General features: G+C 62.8%; 2 protein-coding genes across 3 annotated transcripts; both read left to right on the top strand.

Moving 5' to 3' along the window:
- Positions 1-622: 622 nt before the first annotated feature.
- Positions 623-4,643, top strand: NDUFS8 (NADH:ubiquinone oxidoreductase core subunit S8). Of its 2 annotated transcripts, none has more exons than XM_065937913.1 (7): positions 623-708; positions 1,612-1,675; positions 1,764-1,814; positions 2,380-2,469; positions 2,568-2,740; positions 4,248-4,376; positions 4,462-4,643. In XM_065937913.1, the coding sequence occupies exons 2-7, from the start codon at positions 1,612-1,614 to the stop codon at positions 4,591-4,593; spliced, it is 639 nt and encodes a 212-aa protein (XP_065793985.1). In that variant the 5' UTR covers positions 623-708; the 3' UTR covers positions 4,594-4,643. The 2 variants fall into 2 exon arrangements, with proteins under 2 accessions (XP_065793985.1, XP_065793986.1); XM_065937914.1 differs by lacking the exon at positions 623-708 and adding an exon at positions 920-1,120.
- Positions 4,644-7,570: 2,927 nt separating this feature from the next.
- Positions 7,571-19,255, top strand: TCIRG1 (T cell immune regulator 1, ATPase H+ transporting V0 subunit a3). The gene is made up of 20 exons (XM_065937915.1): positions 7,571-7,697; positions 9,898-10,018; positions 10,379-10,457; positions 11,532-11,752; positions 11,836-11,921; positions 12,189-12,315; positions 12,398-12,480; positions 12,603-12,696; positions 12,778-12,990; positions 13,653-13,797; positions 16,240-16,379; positions 16,467-16,624; positions 16,702-16,792; positions 17,253-17,371; positions 17,447-17,660; positions 18,036-18,158; positions 18,264-18,368; positions 18,443-18,560; positions 18,714-18,891; positions 18,974-19,255. The coding sequence occupies exons 2-20, from the start codon at positions 9,902-9,904 to the stop codon at positions 19,050-19,052; spliced, it is 2,490 nt and encodes an 829-aa protein (XP_065793987.1). The 5' UTR covers positions 7,571-7,697; positions 9,898-9,901; the 3' UTR covers positions 19,053-19,255.
- The last annotated feature ends 64 nt before the right edge of the window (positions 19,256-19,319 follow it).

Below are 19,319 nucleotides of genomic sequence, written 5' to 3' on the forward strand. Positions count from 1 at the left end.
TGATGATAAGGCGTCTGCATGCAGTGCAGGAGACCCAGGTTCGATCACTGGGTCGGAAAGATCCCCTGGAGAAGGGAATGGCAACCCACTCCAGTATTCTTGCCTGGAGGATCCTAACTGGAGGATTCCTGACTGGAGGGCTCCAAAGTGAAAGCGAAAGTCGCTCAGTCGTGTCCGACTCTTTGTGACCCCATGGACTGTATATGGAATTCTCCAGACCAGAATAATAGAGTGGGTAGCCTTTTCCTTCTCCAGGAGATCTTCCCAAGCCAGGTCTCCCGCATTGCAGGCAGATTCTTTACTAGATGAGCTACAAGGGAAGCCCAAAAGCCTACCAAAGCCCAGTTATGGGACAGAATCACCGTTACCGCCCGTACCCCGCCGGGGCGCAGCGCGTCTCCCTTCACCCGGAGGGCCCGGTCGGAAGGGAGCTGCACCCTGAAACCACGCCTCGGATGTCCCGCCTCTAAGGGTTCGGGAGTCCCGGCTCCTTCGCCCTTCCAGCGCCTGCTTTTCCCTAGCCAATCGGGAGAAGACTTTTTTTTATCCCGCCTCCTTCGGCTGCACCGCCAGCCAATCAGACCACGCCATGGAGAGTCCGCGCGGAAATGGCGAAGCCAGCCGGCCCAATGGCAGCGTCCCGGGAGGCAGGCTCCGCCTCTCGGCGGAAGGGCCGCGCTGCACGGGACGGAGCGGCCGCGCTTCAAGGTGGGTGATGCGGACTCAGCCCTTAAGGCCGCGTCTAGGCAGCGCGGCGTCGGGGGCGGGGGTGCGGCCCCCGTGGGCCCTGCCGGCTCCGCGCCCAGGTTTCACCTCGGCCTGCTCTCGGCACGCGCGGCTGCCGTGTCCTTGGGCGTGCGGCCGGGGGCGGGGGTGACCGAGACGCCGGCGGCCTCCAGGGCGCATGCGCCGCCGACTCCGCGGGGTCAGAGGTCGGGAGGAGAGTTAAGGCAGGAGCCGGTTTGGGCACCTGACCCTGAAGTCAGCGGTCGAAAGAAATGGGCCCGCCAGAGGTCGCAGGTCACGGGAAGGGCACTTTGCGGCTCTGGGCTAAACCCGTGGCCTCTTCGAGCCGCCCTCCATCCCCGGGAGCCCCTTATCACAGAGGAGAGAACCCAAGGTCATTCGGCAGGCAGGGAGGCAGTTGCAGAAGGACCTTGATGCGGGGGGCAGGGGAGAGGAATTTGATCTTGAGGGTTATTTAAGCCTTTAAGGGGTCCCAGCAGGGGAAGGCTGGGGGGTGTGAAGGGTGGGGCTTGGCCTGGTTCACATCTGGAACCCTCCCTTCAGTATGCCACTTTGGGCAAGTCACTTAACATGACAGCGTCTCACCCGTGACCCCTAGCACTGTGCCTGGCACGGCTAGCTCTCAATAAATGCAAGTGGCGGTTGGCAGTGTTACCTGGGTCAGGGTGGAGGCTGAGAGGGGCAGCTGCTGGGAACAGGGAGGCCATCCGTGCCTCTGGTAGGAACGAGGGTGAGCAGGGGCCGAGACGCCACAGTGGCACTGGGGTCAAGGGTCGGGGCACCTGCCGTGCTGGAGTTTCACATGGGGAGGACCACACCTGTCTGGGACCCACCTGTGCCTGCCTCTCTTTTCACACCCCACAGATGCGCTGCCTGACCATGCCCACGCTGCTTCGGGCCCTGGCCCAGGCCCAGGCCGCACGTGCAGGTAGGACCAAGGGCACCTTTCCTGGGTGTGGGCGCCCAGCCTCCCGGCATGAGGTCACATCTGCACGGCGTAACCCTTCTCCTTGCAGGGCATGCCAGTGGCCGGGGCCTTCACAGCAGTGCAGTGGCAGCCACCTACAGTGAGTCCCGGGGTGCCTCGAGCCTCAGGCTTGGTGATCATGGTCCTGCCGGGGGCAGGGGAGAAGGCCTGGGTTCTCGTCCTGGCTTTGCTGGGGGCTCCCCCTCTCGGAGCTTCAGTTTCCCTTCTGTAAAATGAAGCGGGTGATCAAGATGATTCATGGGGGTGGGGTCTGTTATTGCAGGGCAGGGTGGGGGTGGTAGTGGTCCTTCCCTGTGGCTATACATGTGATCTCAGACCTCCCTGTGTGGGACAAGGAGGGGACTGCCAGGTGTGAGCCCTGGTAGCCTGTATCTCCTCCTCAGGACCCAAGCACCCAAGCCCCACCTGCATCCCCTCTGGGCCTGGATGGCCACACAGGCGGAGAAGCAGGCCAGGACTGACCCTGGCTGGAGGCCAGCCTCGGGGGTCGCTTATTGAGGCAAGGGGCGTTTGGCGAATGAACAAGCCCCCCAGGGACCCAGCTCTTACGTCTAGGAGGCCAGGCCTCATGTCCTGAGCTGGAGTCCTTGAAGAGGGCCTGTGCGCGGTCCCTGCCATGGCCTCTCTGCCCGCCTCCCCTGCAGAGTATGTGAACCTGCGGGAGCCCGCGATGGACATGAAGTCGGTGACCGACCGGGCAGCACAGACCCTGCTGTGGACCGAGCTCGTCCGAGGTGGGCCTCGGGGGACGGGAGGCTCGAGGCGGGCTCAGGGTGGGTAGAGATGTGGGAGGGAGGAGGGCCCCCCTCCACTGCGCCCGTGCTGCCCCCAGGCCTGGGCATGACCCTGAGCTACCTGTTCCGCGAGCCGGCCACCATCAACTACCCATTTGAGAAGGGCCCACTGAGCCCGCGCTTCCGCGGGGAGCACGCACTACGCCGATACCCGTCCGGGGAGGAGCGCTGCATCGCCTGCAAGCTCTGTGAGGCCGTCTGCCCTGCCCAGGTATGTCCCGACCCCAGCTGACCGCCGCCCTGACCCCGGCCACTGGGAAGGGGCGGCCACAGTCTGCTGCAGAGAGAGATGCGGGCAGCCCTGGGTCCCAGTTCTTAAGCCCCTGCTGGGTGTGTCCCCAGGGAAGTCCCCTCCCGCTCTGAGCCACTTGCCCCGGGATAGGAACCATGAGGCCTTTTTGCCGCAGCCGACTCAGAGGTGGTGAGTCAACGGAGGGAAGCCTCCAGTCCTGAGCAGACCACGGGACACACTTGGGGCCTGCCCTTGGGGGTCTGGTCGTGAGTGTCAGAGCCAGGCTGGAGCTTCCACTTTGACATGGTGCAGCAGCAGTGTCAGGAGCCCTGCCTACACGTGCGCCCTTCACGGGGCCGGACCCGGGGCCACTCGGGCCGCCCGCTGCCCCTGGCTGCAGCTCCTTTGAGCCCCTGGCATTTGGTTCTGTCAGAGGGTCCCGCACGGACTGCCAAGAGTCACAGCCTGTGGGTTCAGAAACAGACAAAGTGGGAGGCGCTCAGGTGGTGGATGTGGCCGGCAGTACGCAGCAGGCACAGGGTCCTCACTGTCCACACAGCGTCCCCTCCCAGCGGTTGCTCCGGCCACGTCTCTGTGACTCGGGACAGCTCCCGCCCGAGTCCTGGCTCGTCTCCTGCATCACTCCCAGGTTCTGCAGCCCGTGAGCTGTGGCCTTGCGGTCCCGTCTCTGGAGCACATAGGAGCCCCCCAGAAATAACAGTGGCATCCGGGCAGTGAGTGCCGACCATAGACCAGCACTGTGCCAAGCTCACGACCTCTCTCTGCAGCAGCTCTAGGTGGTCAGGGTTATCATCCCTGTTTTTATAGAGGAGGAAACTGAGGCACAAAGAGAGAGGCTACTAGGCAAAGGTCCCTCTGTGAGCGGTGGGCCTTACGCTCCTGGGGACATCTCAGGGCCATGGCCACATCCCTTTGAAGGTCCTCGCCTCTGCGGAAGCCCTGGGCCACCCCTTCCTTCGGCGGTGCCAGGCTGCACCTGGGAACTGAGAATTAAGGACCCGTGTTTGAGTCTGGGCTCTGCCCCTCGTTTGCTCCTTGGCTTTGGGAAGGCCCTCCACCTTTCTGAGCTTCAGTTTTCTCATGCATTAAGTGGAGATAACTAGGTGTAGTTGGGAGGGTTGTTCAACATGCAGCCAGCAGAAAGTGGGCATTATTTACAGGGTGAAACCCCCCGGGGCTGCAGGTGCTATGGTGTGCCAGGCAGGCAACAGCCCTCTCCTCGTGGGACTCGCGTCCTCGGGCAGGAGGTGCTAGCTGATAGCAAATGAGAGTATCGGCTCGGGCAAGCATGCAGGGGCCAGCCTCATGGATGTGCCACGTGGCCTCTTAGGAGGGGAGTCAGGAAAGGCCCACGAGGGCTGAGAGTGGACGACAGAGGGGCCTTTCTGTAGGCACATGCAGGGCTGAATCCTGTGCCAGGGGCCAGTGTGGCTAGCAGCTGACAGTCCCCTGTGCCACCGCCCAGGCCATCACCATCGAGGCTGAGCCGCGGGCCGATGGCAGCCGCCGGACCACGCGCTACGACATCGACATGACCAAGTGCATCTACTGCGGCTTCTGCCAGGAGGCCTGCCCCGTGGACGCCATCGTGGAGGTGAGCGGGGCCCCGCGGTGGGGGAGGAGGGGGCAGGAGCTCCTGGGAGGGGCCTGACTCAACTGCTCCTGCTCCCCGCCCGCAGGGCCCCAACTTCGAGTTTTCCACGGAGACGCACGAGGAGCTTTTGTACAACAAGGAGAAGCTGCTCAACAACGGGGACAAGTGGGAGGCCGAGATCGCCGCCAACATCCAGGCCGACTACCTTTACCGATGACCGGCTGTCCGTGGCCCCTCCTGCCCAATAAAAAGCTCTGACCTCCCCCACTGCCTCTGTCATGCGTCTGCTGTCTGGGCTGGGACCGTCCGCAGCCTGTGGATTCTTCCGTTGGATCAGATCCTTGGATCAAGTTGCCTTCCTGTGGGACCTGCCAGGCCCTCCCTGTGGCTGGGCCCCAGCCCACAGCAGCCTGCGGCCCACACGTCTTCCTGGGCATATTCCACAAAGGCTTAGCTGAAGGTCGGCTCGGGGCACTGTTTGCATAATCCTGTGTGTCCAGTTGGTGAGGCCGGGCCTGTCCTCTCCTGAGGACCACCCACAGCTGAGACTCTTGAGAACCCAGAGCCGTCTGAGAAAGGGGGCTCTCCAGAAATAAGTTGGGCAAAGTCTCGTTTGCCCAACCGCAGGCAGAAGTACATCAAGTAGCAGGAACTTGGAAAGGCCAGGGCATCCTTGCCAGGGGCAGAGTGGGGGAAGCCTGCTCTGGGGTAACAGTCACGAGGGGATGACACAAGCCCTGCTGCCTGTGAGCTGGCTTTGCCTGTCCTCCAGCCACATTCCTTTTCCTCCCCAAGTTCCTCAGAGCAGACTGCTCGCGTGGCCTCTGCTGCTCAGGACTTCCTGCTTTGTAGCCCCAGCAAAGCAATGTGGGTCCTTCTGGGGACCAGTGCCAGTAGAATAGCCCCCACAACAACCCCTTCTGACTTGGTGCTGAGCGGTGTGAGAACATTTCAGTTCATTCTCAGCAGTGAGGAGGCTGGCTCAGAGAGGTGAAGTGACCTGCTAAAGGTCACACAGCACGCATCTTGAGGAAAAAACTGAGGTCTGAGAGATCTCAAGAATTCCCTTCATCATTTCCAAAAGTGCTTTTTTACAAAACTCTCATCTCCCCAGATGCTTCTTAGAAGGGGGAGGGTGTTCTTTGCATCAGTAACTGTAGGAAGTGCCCCAAGGGGCCTCTCCTGGGACAGGCTCTGCCCGGGAGCATATTCAAGGCTCTGAGAAGGCCTGCAGCAGAGAAGCCCAGACTTTGCCCAACTCATTCCTGGAGACCCCCCTTTCTCAGACCACCTGCTGACATATGGGCCTGCTTACCAGACCCTGCTGGGCCATCTCCCAGGACCTGTGTGGTCCCACCACTGGCCAAGGTTTTGGGGACCTTACATCCCACAGGGTGGCTCAGAGATAAGAAGTACAGGACCAGAAAGGACAACTTGAGCCCTGGGAGTGTCAATGAGTCCAGCACTGTTAGTCCTGGCAGCTGCTGGCAGCAGGAACTCCAAAAAATAGGCCAGCTGTCAGAGGCAGGCTTGAATATCCTAAATCACTTCTAGTTTTGCTTTTTTTCAGACAGCCAGTATTAGATGCTTGACATTGAGTCTATCTGTACACAGGGAAATTGTTCACTCAGTCATGTCCAACTCTTTCTGACCCCATTAACTGCAGCACACCAGGCTTCCCCGTCTTTTCCCCATTTCCCAGAGTTTGCTTAAACTTAACGTCCATTCATCCGATGATGCCATCCAACTGTTTTGCCCTCTGTTGCCTCCTTCTGCCCTCAATCTTTTCCAGCATTGGGGTCTTTTCTAATGAGTTGGCTCTTTGCCTCTGGTGGCCAAAGTATTGGAGCTTCAGCATCAGTCCTTCCAATGAATATTCAGGGTTGATTTCCTTTAGGATTGAATGATTTGATCTCCTTGCTGTCCAAGGGATTATCAAGAGTCTTCTCTAGCACCACAGATGAACCTGTCCAGCCCCTGACTTAATTCCTTCCCTTACTGCCAGGTCAGAGTGCAACTCTTAAGGCCATTTTGAACCATGTTAGGAGTTCCAGTTTGCCCTACATAGGAAGCACTGACCTGAGGCCCCCGCTGGCACTCAGTTAAGTTGTGTTGAAATTTCTCCTTGAAAGTAACCCTACCAAAAGTGTCCCCCACTCTTCCGAAGACACCTTGGCTGTGACTCAGTTTCCAGCCCCCAGCTCTGGGGCTCCATTTGCCCACCCCTCAGAGACCCTTGGTCTTTTATAGCTCAGTTGGGCGAGAATCTACCTGCAATGCAGGAGACCCAGGTTCAATTTCTGGGTCGAGAAGATCCCCTGGAGAAGGAAATGGCAACCCACTTCAGTATTCTTGCCTGGCGAATCTTATGGACAGAGGAGCCTGGCAGGCTACAGTCCATGGGGTCACAAGAGTTGGATACGACTTAGTGACTACACCACCACCACCACCAGAGGCCCTTCCTCTGCTGGGGGTTCAAGGATCACCAGATCTGACGGGCCCCAGTGGGTACAGTCTTGGCCGTCCAAAGTGCAGGCAGCTGGACAGTGGTGACCCACAGGCTGGGACCGGACAGGCTGCATGAAGCTAATTAGGAGTAAGGACACAGGGATAAGTCCAGTCACAGGAGGAGCGACAGTGAGGGCAGAGCACTCCCCAGCACCTGCTGGCTGCGGTCTGCCACCTGGCCCTCGGGATTCTGCTGCCACTGAGGGAAGAGGCCCAGAGAAGGGCAGCCGCCCACCCAAGGGCCCAGAGCACTGGGCCTGGAGTCCAGGCCGGTGCTCAGAAACAGGAAGATAGAAGGACCTGTTTGACTACACCCTCACTCAAGAGGGGAGGGGTCCCAGAGGTGGGGACACGTGGGTCGGGCCTGGGGCCCGAGCGTATCGGGGGTCTTGTCAGCCACAGGCCCAGGTGGTGGAGGTCCCGACATGCGACAGGTGCCCACAGGCTGGGCACCTCCCCACATCCCAGCCTTGTAGACGGGCACGGTGGGCGCCAGTGTCTGCCCTGGGGTCTGGGCCTCCTCGCCCAGATTTAGGCGGCTCACGGCTCTGAACGGTTTCCCACCTGGGGGTCGAGCAAGCCAGGACCCAGCCCGAGGCCTGCCTCCCACCCGCCCTCGGCCGGGGCTCGCGCACCCGCGCCAGGACTCCGGGGGCGGGTCCGGGGCTGCCTGGGGGCGTGGCTTCCCTGGCTCCGCCCCTCCCGGCCCCGCCTGTCGGGAAAAGTGAGTTGCGTGGGCGCCGCGGAGGCAGAGAGAAGTTGAGCCAGGAGATCCGAGTGGAGTCGAGCGGTGCCGCGTGCGGCCGACCCGGGGTGAGTGCCCCAGAGCGGGCTGCGGGGCCCTCCGCTCTGCCTGCCGCCCTCGCTTCCCTCCGCCCCGGAAGGGAGTCTTGGCGCCCCCACCCGTGTGGTTCAGTAGAGGCAGCTCAGTCCGCAGGCCCGCGGGTATCAGCCCTTGTTGGGGCGTGGGGGGTGGGGGTGCACAGAGGCGACTCAGAGGAGGAAGAGGAGGAGAATGGGGATGTTAACAGCCTGTGATTCCTCGTATTGAGCTCTGCTGGGCCAGGCTCTGCTCAGAGCTTTCTCTGCTGCATCTTCTTGTGAGGGAGGAACCCATTCTACAGATGTGGAAACTGAGGCCCAACCCAACGAGGAAGAGGCAGAGTTAGAAGAGAGTGCAGACCCTCGCCCGCAGCGTGGCTCATCGTGGCGAGCCAGGGTCTCAGAGGAGAGGTGTTTGGAGGAGCTGGCCTTAGCCTCCAGCCTCCCAAGGGAGGAGGCGGGGGGCACAAAAGTGACTAGTCTGGACCCTGAAGGACCTCGGCCCCTTCATTTGCTTTGTAAATGTCGCGGGTGTGGGTCCTGGCCCAGGCAGGGGCCAAGGTAGAGGAGGGGGAGGGGATGAGCCAGTGGAGGGCTGAAACCCCAGGGGAGGGGTCTGACCAGGTCTCTGAACTCCTGTGCTGACCACCCAAGGGGAGGGCCAGACCCTGTGGCCCTGTGAGCCGGGTACCAGGCCAGATTGGTCACAGCAGCTGTCCGGGACTGCTGCCCACCGCGATCCCGGATCTAGCTCCCTGCAACCCCTCATTTGGCCAGCCCCGCCTTTCAGGGAGCCTGGGGCAAAGAAAAACCCTCCCTCTGAGGACATACTTCAGGCCGGAACTTCCAAACCTGCAGCCCGGAGACCGGGCTCCTGCCTGACTTGGCCATCTGCTGACCCGTCTATAAAACAGGGGTACAGTGCCCCTCGCCTCCAAGGCCTGCTGTTAGTTTTAAATGAGGTAGTGGAGGTGAGGAGGTACATGGGGACCCTGGTTATTTTTATCTCCCCACCAGGTCCTGCTTATGCTGAGTGGCCGAGTCCCGTTCACCCAAAGAGGAAGTGGAGGCTCAGAGAGGGTGGGAGAGTCCCCCAAGGACACACAGCTAACCCCAGCTTGGGCAGGGCTCAGAGCCTCCGTCCCTGGGCCGTCTGCTCACCCTCCCCTATTCAGGGCCCCCAGCCGTCTCTCGCCATTCTCTCCAGCTGGGGAAAGGGCTGCTTTTCCTATTTACTCTTAAGTTAACCAGACCCAGGAGAGGAAGTGACCCGCTAGGTGGTCCCAGCCCAGGCAGCGGGTGGTTCACCCTCAGCGGGGCCCTCGCCTGGCCCTGCCCCTTTCCCACCTCAATGGGAGAGCTGAGGAAATGGAGTCCCACAGAGGGGCCGGGTCGGCCCCGGGCGCCCAGGGCAGCAGCCGTCAAGTCCTGGCCTGTGGGCCGAGTGTCCACAGGGTCCATTGGAGGCCAGGGGAGCCTCCCCCGCCGACGTTGGAGCAGGGCCCCGGCCAGGCCCTTCCTGCCCATTCAGTTTCCATAGTTTCACTTTCGGTGGTTTCGACACCTGGAGGACTCCTCCCGGGGCTGCGGCGGGGCTGCCCAGGCCCCGGGGGAAGGTCCTCCGTGCTCAGAGGCCCTGCCTGTCCACGGTGTCTTCCCCGAGGCCCGGGGTGGCCCCCACCCCCTCAGCACACGGATGCCGCAGGACAGAGGCAGGCTCCGACCGCCCAAGGGGACAGACCAGACCTCAGCCCTGTGTCCTTGTCATGGATACTCCCTGGGGTGGAAAGGCGAGGGATCCCGCTGGCCGTGGCGGGTCAGGGGGTCAGCGCTGGAGGTGGCCTTTGACCTGGGGCCCTGAAGAGGTGAGGGCAGGTCACGGAGAGGGGGCCAGGTGTGAGAAAAGCCAGTGTCGCCAGGAGCTGGGAGTGCAGGGTCTCAGACACGTCAGACCCAGCTGGGAAGGAGCTTGGGGTTGGACTCTGGGTCTGGCCGTGGGGTCAGCTGCGCCGCCTACTTCTGGTGTGACCTCAGCACCCCGCTGAGCCGCCCTGGGCCTCAGTTTTCCCATCTGTCAGATGGGGTGATGACAGCACCTTGCAGGATCATAGGAGCATGGAGTTCCTAGGCGGGGGGCAGCTGCCTGTTTCCTGCCTCGCAGCCTGAGCCCCCATGCCTGCCTGCCCCGCAGGACCATGGGCTCCCTGTTCCGGAGTGAGGAGGTGGCACTGGTCCAGCTCTTCCTGCCCACAGCTGCCGCCTACACCTGCGTGAGCCAGCTCGGGGAGCTGGGCCTGGTGGAGTTCAGGGATGTGAGTGGGGCTGGGATGGGTGTGGGGGGAGGCCTCATCCCTGGGCATCCCAGAGGGTGGACCATCGCCCTGTTCTGACCCCTTGCCCAGCTCAAATCCCAGCGGCCTTTGTCCCTGGGTACTCTGTTCTCAAGAAGGCTGGCTTTACTTACACTTGCCCCAGCCTGGGTTCAGCCAGGCCTCCTCGGCCCTGGTCCACGTGGGGCTTGGTCGTCCTCACCTGGGCATCGAGAGGGTCATGGTGTGGTCAGCACCTTTTGGGGGAGGCAGCTATGGCCTAAGGAGAGCCAGCCTGGCCCTCGTGGGGGACCTCCTTGGCCCCCCGGCCTGGAATACTGATCCCTCCATGCACAACCACAGCTCAACGCCTCGGTGAGTGCCTTCCAGAGACGCTTCGTTGTGGATGTTCGGCGCTGTGAAGAGTTGGAGAAGACCTTCAGTGAGTTGGCCCTGGGCCTGCACACCCCAGGCAGGCTTCCTGGAGGAGGTGCCAGTGGAGCTTGGTCTGAAAGGAAGAGTCCCAGGCACCCAGTTGGAAGGCAGAGAAGGGAGAGCTAGGTCAGGGCAGCTGGGATCTGTGGGGTGTTCCTGAGTGAGCTGAGCTGATGCCCAGGCCAGGGTTTGGACGAGCCCTTGAGCGCCGAGTGAGGACTCAGGACATCATCCTGCAGATGCTGAGCGCCACCTGTAGGTCTCTAAGCAGTAGAGAAGCGTGGACCAAACTTTCTCTGCTGCTGGTGGACTGGGGTGAACAGAGGCCACCAATCTTGGCTCGGTGCCCCAAGGAGTAGCTTCTCCTTGGACCTGGGCAAGAAGGACCCCTGCCCTAGGTTGTGTTCCAGAAACCCCTACCAGGAGGACCCGGCACAGTGGGAAGATAGAGCGTCTGGTTAATGGTTGGCTTGCCTGATGGGTTTTAAGTAGTCAGGCAGGTCCTCCGTGGGCCTGCACGCAAGCTGCTGTCCGAGGCTCTGCAGTGCTAGGCTGCCTCCTGCCGGAAGACTGCTGTGGGACCCAGGCCAGGGGCTGGGGACCGACGGAGAGCAGCCCAGAAGAGCCCCGGGGCGGGGAAGCAAAGTAAACACACAGGGGTGGACATTTAGCCTGAGGTTTTTCTGGGGTCTTGGACTCAGTGAATCAGTTGGCTGGTGGCCAGGGGAATTTGAGGTGACATTTGGAATCCCCTAGATGTTAGCCAGCCCTTGGCTGTGTGTGCGCTCAGTTGCTCAGTCATGTCTGACTCTTTGTGACCCCCTGGACTGCAGCCCACCAGGCTCCTCTGTCCATGGAATTCTCCAGGGAAGATTACTGGAGTGGGTTGCCATTTCCTCCTCCAGGGGATCTTCCCGACCCAGGGATCGAACCTGGGTCTCCGGTGTCCGCTGCACTGGCAGGCGGAATTCTTTGCCCGAAGAACTGCTGGGGAAGCCTTCCAGCCCTTGGCTAGTAGCGGCCATTAGCTGGTGGCGACCCCCGAGCGGCGCCCCCTGACACCCCTCCCCTCCGCACCCAGCCTTCCTGCAGGAGGAGGTGCGGCGGGCTGGGCTGACGCTGCCTCTGCCCGAGGGGGGGCTGCCGGCGCCCCCGCCCCGCGACCTTCTGCGCATCCAGGAGGAGACTGACCGCCTGGCTCAGGAGCTCCGGGACGTGCGGGGCAACCAGCAGGCCCTGCGGGCCCAGTGGCACCAGCTGCAGCTCCACTCGGCCGTGCTGGGCCAGGGCCACAGCCCCCCGGTCAGTGTGGCCCCCGGGCGGGGGCGCAGGGCAGGGGTGCCGGGCCCCCCAGGCTGGGGCTCACGGTGCCACTCGGCTCCTAGTCGGCAGCCAGGCACACAGATGAGCCGTCGGAAAGGACCCCCCTGCTCCAGGCCCCCGGAGGGCCGCACCAGGACCTGAGGGTCAAGTAAGTGAGGGGCCGCTTGGCGCGCTCTCCGACCAGCGCAGACTCCCTGTCCAGTGCTCCCTCAGACTGCCCCCCGCCTCCTCCTCCCTCGGGCCTGGGATTCCCCTCGGCCCACGGGTTTCTTCCCCTCCTACCTGTGTGTGTGCCGGGTGGGCTTCTGCCTACCCCCTGGGGGTGAGGGGTGGGGTGCCTGGCCCGGATGGGGAGGTGGGGTGGAAGGGAGGGGAGGTCGGCGCAGCCCCTGCCCAGTCCCGCCTGGCCCCGCAGCTTCGTGGCCGGTGCGGTGGAACCCCACAAGGCCGCAGCCCTGGAGCGCCTGCTCTGGAGGGCCTGCCGCGGCTTCCTCATCGCCAGCTTCCGGGAGACGGAGCAGCAGCTGGAGGACCCGGTGACGGTGTGCAGGCGCGGGCGGGGAGCAGCCTGGGCGGTGGTGCGCCCCCCGTGGACTGCAGGGTGACCTGGGCCCCCCTCTGCAGGGTGAGCCTGCCACGTGGATGACCTTCCTCATCTCCTACTGGGGCGGGCAGATCGGGCAGAAGATCCGCAAGATCACTGACTGGTGAGCCCCCCGGGGCCCTGGGTGTTCCCCCCCCGCCTCGACGCTGAGCCCACACCATCCTCCACACTCGTGTGGGCGAGGCCTGGACCCCGGGCCCCGCTCACCGCCCGGCTCCCTGCCAGCTTCCACTGCCACGTCTTCCCATTCGTGGAGGAGGAGGCGGCCCAGTGCGCGGCCCTGCAGCAGCTGCAACAGCAGAGCCAGGAGCTGCAGGAGGTGGGTGCCCGCGGCCGCGGTGGACCTCCAGCCGCCACCCCACCGGCCCACCGCCCCCCTGACCGCCCGCTCTGGCCACAGGTCCTGGGGGAGACGGAGCGCTTCCTGAGCCAGGTGCTGGGCCGCGTGCAGAGGCTGCTGCCGCCCTGGCAGGTGCAGATCCGCAAGATGAAGGCCGTGTACCTGGCCCTCAACCAGTGCAGCGTGAGCTCCACGCACAAGTGCCTCATCGCCGAGGCCTGGTGTGCCACACGCGACCTGCCCGCCCTGCAGCAGGCCCTGCAGGACAGCTCGGTGAGTGGGGGGGGCCTCCCCCCCGCCCCGCTGCCAGGCAGGGGCTCCTCCTCACAACACACTTCCCATCCCGCGTGCCATGGGTGTGCTGCCTTTCCCGGGGCTCACCCTCCTCCAGGGAGTCCTCCAGGATGACTCTGGCCCCGCAAGCCCTCTCCCCACTCCCACTTCCCCCTGAGGCCCTGGGATGGGCCATCGTACCCTGCAGGCCGTGCTGGGTGTTGTTAGAACCACATTGAGATCCAGGCTCTGCAGGCCCTGCCCCTGTGACCTTGGGCTGATTGGAGGGAGCCTTGGGCTCATCTGTGAAATGGGTATGCTGACCCTGCCTCCCGGGGGTGGCCACGGTAGGCAGGGTCACCGGCGGCAACAAGGGGTTCCCTCTCCCCAGCCACCTGGATGGGGAGAAGCATGCTTGTGTCTCCCAAGTGACTTCTGGGCCAGTCTCTGGCCGTCCCTAAAGCCCCCTGAACAGGGGGCAGGTGGGGTTGGTCGTCCGGTTTCACAGTGAGAGAAGGGGCTGCCCCGGGTGAGTCCCCACAGTGCTCTGCCTCTCCAGCTCTGCCTGGCTGGGGAGGTCCGAGGCCCCTGGAGGCCTCTGCATTCAGCCTTCTCTGTCTGTCTGTCTGTCTGTCTGTCTGCCTGCCTGCTGGGTGCCCCAGAGCGAGGCAGGTGTGAGCGCTGTGGTTCACTGCATCCCCTGCCGGGACGTGCCCCCCACGCTCATCCGTACCAACCGCTTCACGGCCAGCTTCCAGGGCATCGTGGACGCCTACGGTGTGGGCCGCTACCAGGAGGTCAACCCCGGTGAGGGCCGCCGCCTCCCGCAGACCCAGCCTTCGGGAGGGTCAGCTGCTGCCCTGGGTGGAAGGCTGGCAGGGCTGCGTCTCCACGCTGGGGCTGCCCCGGCCTCCTGGGATGAGACACGCTCTGCTTCTCATGCTCTCAGAGGGCGCCTTGGGGCTTCGAGTTTATCCCCAGAAAACCCCACCTTGTTACACGTACAAGGGAGCCAGCTAAGTTGTGCAAAGAACAGTAGTTTTGCAGTAGGAGTGGCCTGGGTTTGAGATCCTACTTGCTTACTTTGATGAGTTTTTTAGCTTCTCTGAGCCTCAGTTTCCTCATCTGTAAAATGGAGTTAACGGTTCAGCTCTGAGCAGTCTTGGGAAGATGAATGGTCACCACAAGTTGCAAACCAGTGGCCCACGAGGCCAGAATCAGTCTGCTGGTGTGTTTTGTTTGGCCATGTTGTCCAGACATGTTGAAAGGTTTAAGTTGGGTACAGCCCTAGGTCAGGTTTTCTCAGAAGCAGATCCTGAGGTGGGATTTCTGGTGCAAATGGTCTCTTAAGAGATGTGCTCCCGGGAGAAACCAGTAAGGGACCTCAAGGGGACGGGGAGGCATGCAGAGATGGGACGGCAGAGCAGGGCCAGGCCTGGGTGAAGTCCGGCCTTGAGCGTGTCTGTCTCAAGGCTGACGAGCAGGGCTTCCACACCCAGCACCCTCAGTTATCAGCCAGTTGTGGGCAGGCAGCGAGGCCGTCAGCTCCTGGCACATCCCGGGTGCTCACCAGCCTGGCGAGGCTGCTGCTTGGAGACTGGTGCACCCAGCAGGGGCCCACACAGAGCTGCCGAGGGCCCCGTGCCACCCGGGCCGAGCGTCTGCTGCAAGCCCCAGGGAGTTTTGGCAAAAGTCTGCATTTTCCTAAGACTTTGGCAAAAAGTGAGAGATTTGGCAGCATGGTGCCCGCCCCCAGGAGGCTGGAGCTGGGTGTGGCCACCCCTCCCGTTGGGGTCCATCCTGGGGCCAGCGGGCACTGGCTCCCTCTCTCCCTGGCCCTGGCCACCTTCCCGAGGCCCGTGGGACCTGGCCTGTCACCCGCCCGGTCCCTCTCCTTCCAGACAGCACTCCCCCTGAGGCAGGCTGGCTGCCGTGTGCCCAGTGGCCCAGTGGCCCCACTGTCGCTGGGTGAGAGCTGTAGGGCGTCTCCGTGTGAGCCCAGAGGAGGGGTCTGGGGGTGAAGCGTGAGGAGGGCCCTTTCAGGAGTGGGACTTAGTCCGAGGCCAGGGAGGGGTCCTGCCTCACCCAGTGGGCAGGAGAAAGGGTTCGGGGCCCCCAAGGTAGTACGAACAGGACCTGAGGGTGGAATCTGGGGCTGTGTGAACCGAGGCCTGGATCACATGTCCTCTGGGGCCTGCTGACCCTCCAGGACAGCACCTGGGAGCTTGATGTGCGCTCCCCCAACCCGTTTCGACTGCCCGTGGTTCCTCTGCATTGGCAGGTGGCAGTCTGCTTGGAGCAGCCTGATCCCCAGGTATCCACGGCTGCTGATGTGCCCCCAGCTCTCAGCAATAGCTCTGGGGAGGTATTCATTTGCTCGGGCTGCTGTAACGGAGCATCCCCGATGGGGTGGCTTCAACAGTAGGTATTTATCATTTCTCCATTCTGGAGTCTGGAAACCTGAGATCAGGGTGTCGGCAGGGCTGGTTCCTCCTGAGAGCTTGAGGGGGCTTCTGTTAAGGCCTCTCTCCTTGGCTGGCAGGCAGCCGTCTTCACGTTCGCATGGCCTTCTCCAGTGTCTGTGTCTAAGGTCCAAATTCACCCATTCTATAAGGACAGCAGTCATATTCGATTAGGACCCACTCTACTGACCTCGTTTTCACTTGGTTACATCTGTAAAGATTGGATCTCCAAGTGAGGTCACTTTCTAAGGAGCTGGGGGTTATGACTCCAACCTACCTTTGTGGGGGCGGGGTGCACAATTCGACCCATAACTGGGATGTGCATTAGAATCCTAACATCTATGAGAAATTCTCCCTATTTGCTAACGGGAAGCTGAGACCCCAAAGATGAAGTGACCGACTTGGCCTTCTGGAACTTGCCACGGGCCAGCCAGGACTTCCACTGGGCTCTCTGTGCTTCTGCTTAAAGCTTTTTTCATAAATAATAGCTAGAACTAATGAGTTTATATTGCTTATTTATGGCCTGCTATCTCATTTTTAATAGCCCCAGAAAGTAGTGGTATTATTATCTCCATTTTGCCCATGAGTAGATGGAGGTTCAGAGAGGTTAAGACACTAGCCAAAGTTTGCACAGCTAGTAGATGGCTGGCTCTTGCATGGAGGCAAGTGGTGTGGCGGCCCTGCCTGGCAAACACCACCTTTGTGTCTCCTGGGGCCCTGGACCCTGGCTTGGGGCCCCTCTACAGGGCCGGGGTCCTGGCTCACAGCATGGCCCCTCTGCCCACAGCGCCCTACACCATCATCACCTTCCCCTTCCTCTTTGCTGTCATGTTTGGTGACGTGGGCCACGGGCTGCTGATGTTCCTCTTTGCCCTGGCCATGGTGCTGGCCGAGAACCAGCCGGCTGTGAAGTCAGCACAGAACGAGGTGAGGGGTGGCGGGGGTCTGGGGGTGGGGGGAGAAGCAGGGTGCAGGCATGGCCGGGGCCGGCTCTCACCATACCCACACCCCCAGATCTGGAGGACCTTCTTCGGGGGCCGCTACCTGCTGCTGCTCATGGGCCTGTTCTCCGTCTACACCGGCTTCATCTACAACGAGTGCTTCAGCCGCGCCACGGCCATCTTCCCCTCAGGCTGGAGTGTGGCAGCCATGGCCAACCAGTCCGGCTGGAGGTGAGGCCCGGCCACTCCCCTACTGCAGTCCCAAGGCCCCTGGGCCCCTGACCGCCCCCTCCCCACTCTTGTCACAGCGATGCCTTCCTGGCCCAGCACCAGCTGCTTGCCCTGGACCCCAACGTCACTGGCGTCTTCCTGGGACCCTACCCCTTCGGCATCGACCCTGTGAGTTCTGGCCATCCGTATGGGGTGGTGTGGGCGGGAGGGTGGGTTGGGGCTCTCAGCTCAGGGTCCCCCAGACCAGGGCCTGCCTGGCAGGGCCCACACTGCAGCCACTTGAAAAGCAGAGAAGTGAGTCCTGATAAGGACAGTGTTCTGTGCCAGGCAGGCACCGTTCTGAGGCCTTGTTGAAATGATTTTGTGTCCAGTCCTTGTGACAACTCCATGGAGTGCATACTCTCCCCGTTTCATACATGAGGAAGCTGAGGGTACATGCCCAGAGTTGCCTGGCCAGGAGGAACTGGGGTAGGGGCCCAGACTGTGCTCTTAACCATGCCGCTCTGCTGCCCCTCATCGGGTGGGTGACGGATTGTGCAGGGGGCCCTGGAGGGGCACACACAGGCCGATGAGAGTGACTCGGGTGGGGAGGCCCCTTCGTGACCCCCTGGCCCTCCTGCTCCCCCAGGTCTGGAGCCTGGCGGTCAACCACCTGAGCTTCCTCAACTCCTTCAAGATGAAGATGTCCGTCATCCTGGGGGTCACCCACATGACCTTCGGGGTGGTCCTGGGAGTCTTCAATCACGTGTGAGGGCCGGGGTCCTGGGGTTGGGGGGCCTGAGCAGGCCAGAGTGGCCTGGTGACCCGACGCCCCTGCCCCAGGCACTTCGGCCAGTGGCACCGGTTGCTTCTGGAGACCCTCCCCGAGCTGGTCTTCCTGCTGGGGCTGTTCGGCTACCTGGTCTTCCTGGTCATCTACAAGTGGCTGTGCTTCACGGCCGACGGCGCTGCCACGGCCCCCAGCATCCTGATCCACTTCATCAACATGTTCCTCTTCTCGCGCAGCCCCACCAACCGGCCGCTCTTCCGCGGGCAGGTGGGCGGGACGTAGAAGAGCCTGTGGGCGGGGCCGGGGCCGGTGGGCGGGACGTAGAAGGGTCGGTGGGCGGGGCCGGTGGGCGGGGCGGGGCCGGGTGGGCCCACCCCCACGACGGGGCCCCGCCCCTTGGCGGCAGGCTCCTGGTCTGTAAAGCGGGATGCAGACCTGAGGCCGTGAGGCGAGGAGGGAGGTCGGAGGACCAGCAGAGATGGTCCAGCTGAGGGGGCGCTGGAAGCCTGGGGTGCCGTCCTCCCAGAACTCCGTGTGGGGCGGCGTCCCTGCTCCGTGAGGGGCCCTGGCGGAGGAGTGGGGGGCAGGCTCCTTGGGCCCCGGGAACCGCGTGGCGCCCTGACTCCCGCCCCTCCCTCGCAGGAGGTGGTGCAGTCCACCCTGGTGGTCCTGGCCCTGGCCACGGTGCCCGTGCTGCTGCTGGGTACGCCGCTGTTCCTGCGCCGGAAGCACCAGCGCCGCCAGTCTCGGAGGCGGCGACCGCTGGTAGGGGCAGGGGAGGCGTGTGGGCTGGGCGCGGAGGGTCGCATCCGGGCCGTGAGAGCCCACCCGGGCCCGTGCGTCTGCTGATGCTGCTGCTCCCACCTCCAGGATGCGGAAAAGGCCGGGCTTCTGGGCCAGACCGACGTGTCTGTGGCCAGCCAGAACTCTGATGAGGAGAAGGCCGGATGCCCTGGGGACCAAGAGGAGGAAGAGGTGGGTGTGGGGACTCCCTGGGTCGCAGGAGGCCAGCAGCCCGGCTTGGCCTCACTGCTGCCCGTCCCCCCCAGTTTGTCCTGTCCGAGGTGTTCATGCACCAGGCCATCCACACCATCGAGTTCTGCCTTGGCTGCATCTCCAACACGGCCTCCTACCTGCGCCTCTGGGCCCTAAGCCTGGCCCACGCCCGTGAGTCCCGGCGCCTCCCCCCACACATCTCCTCCCAGCACTTCCCAGTGTCCCTGTCTGGAAAGGGGGGTGGGGGATGGGGTCCCCTGCTGACCCTCGGGGAGAATGGACTTCGGGCGCCAAGATTCCCACCTCTCCCTCCCTCACCTGCAGAGCTGTCAGAGGTCCTGTGGGCCATGGTGATGCGAGTTGGCCTGGGCCTGGGCGGAGAGATGGGCGTGGAGGCCGTGGTTCTGGTCCCTGTCTTTGCCGCCTTCGCCGTGATGACCGTGGCCATCCTGCTGGTGATGGAGGGGCTCTCGGCCTTCCTGCACGCGCTGCGGCTGCACTGGTGAGAGGCCATGGGCTGGTGCGGGCAGCGCGGGGGATGGGCCGGGTGCAGGGGTCCTCTCACCATCTCTCTCCTCCCCCAGGGTGGAGTTCCAGAACAAGTTCTACTCGGGCTCCGGCTACAAGCTGAGCCCCTTCACCTTTGCCGTGGAGGATGAGTAATGACCACAACCTGCCCTTACTGCGCGGAGCAGGAAACAAATACGGAGGCCGTGGACTTCCCTGGTGGTTCAACACTTAAGACCTCATGCTTCCAATACAGGGATGGTGCTTCCAATACAGTCCAATCCCTGGTCAGGGAACTATGACCCCAATGCCACACGGTGCGACCGAGTTAAAAAAATAATAAAGACGAAGAAGGCCTAGGACCCGTGTCTTGGTCTTGTCTGAGAGGCAGGGCCTGGGAGGCTGGTGTGCAGGAGCCTGGGC

This window comes from Muntiacus reevesi, chromosome 5, assembly GCF_963930625.1.
Source record: "Muntiacus reevesi chromosome 5, mMunRee1.1, whole genome shotgun sequence".
In the NCBI taxonomy this organism is placed as follows: Eukaryota; Metazoa; Chordata; class Mammalia; order Artiodactyla; family Cervidae; genus Muntiacus; species Muntiacus reevesi.

Excerpts from the sequence above, each read along its gene's own strand:
- NDUFS8 (XM_065937913.1), top strand. The coding sequence starts at position 1,612 with ATGCGCTGCCTGACCATGCCCACGCTGCTTCGGGCCCTGGCCCAGGCC. Across the intron at positions 2,470-2,567 it reads GTGGACCGAGCTCGTCCGAG|GCCTGGGCATGACCCTGAGC; the intron begins GTGGGCCTCGGG and ends TGCTGCCCCCAG. Across the intron at positions 2,741-4,247 it reads AGGCCGTCTGCCCTGCCCAG|GCCATCACCATCGAGGCTGA; the intron begins GTATGTCCCGAC and ends GCCACCGCCCAG.
- TCIRG1 (XM_065937915.1), top strand. The coding sequence starts at position 9,902 with ATGGGCTCCCTGTTCCGGAGTGAGGAGGTGGCACTGGTCCAGCTCTTC. Across the intron at positions 16,793-17,252 it reads ACCCCTTCGGCATCGACCCT|GTCTGGAGCCTGGCGGTCAA; the intron begins GTGAGTTCTGGC and ends CTGCTCCCCCAG. Across the intron at positions 18,561-18,713 it reads CCTAAGCCTGGCCCACGCCC|AGCTGTCAGAGGTCCTGTGG; the intron begins GTGAGTCCCGGC and ends CCTCACCTGCAG.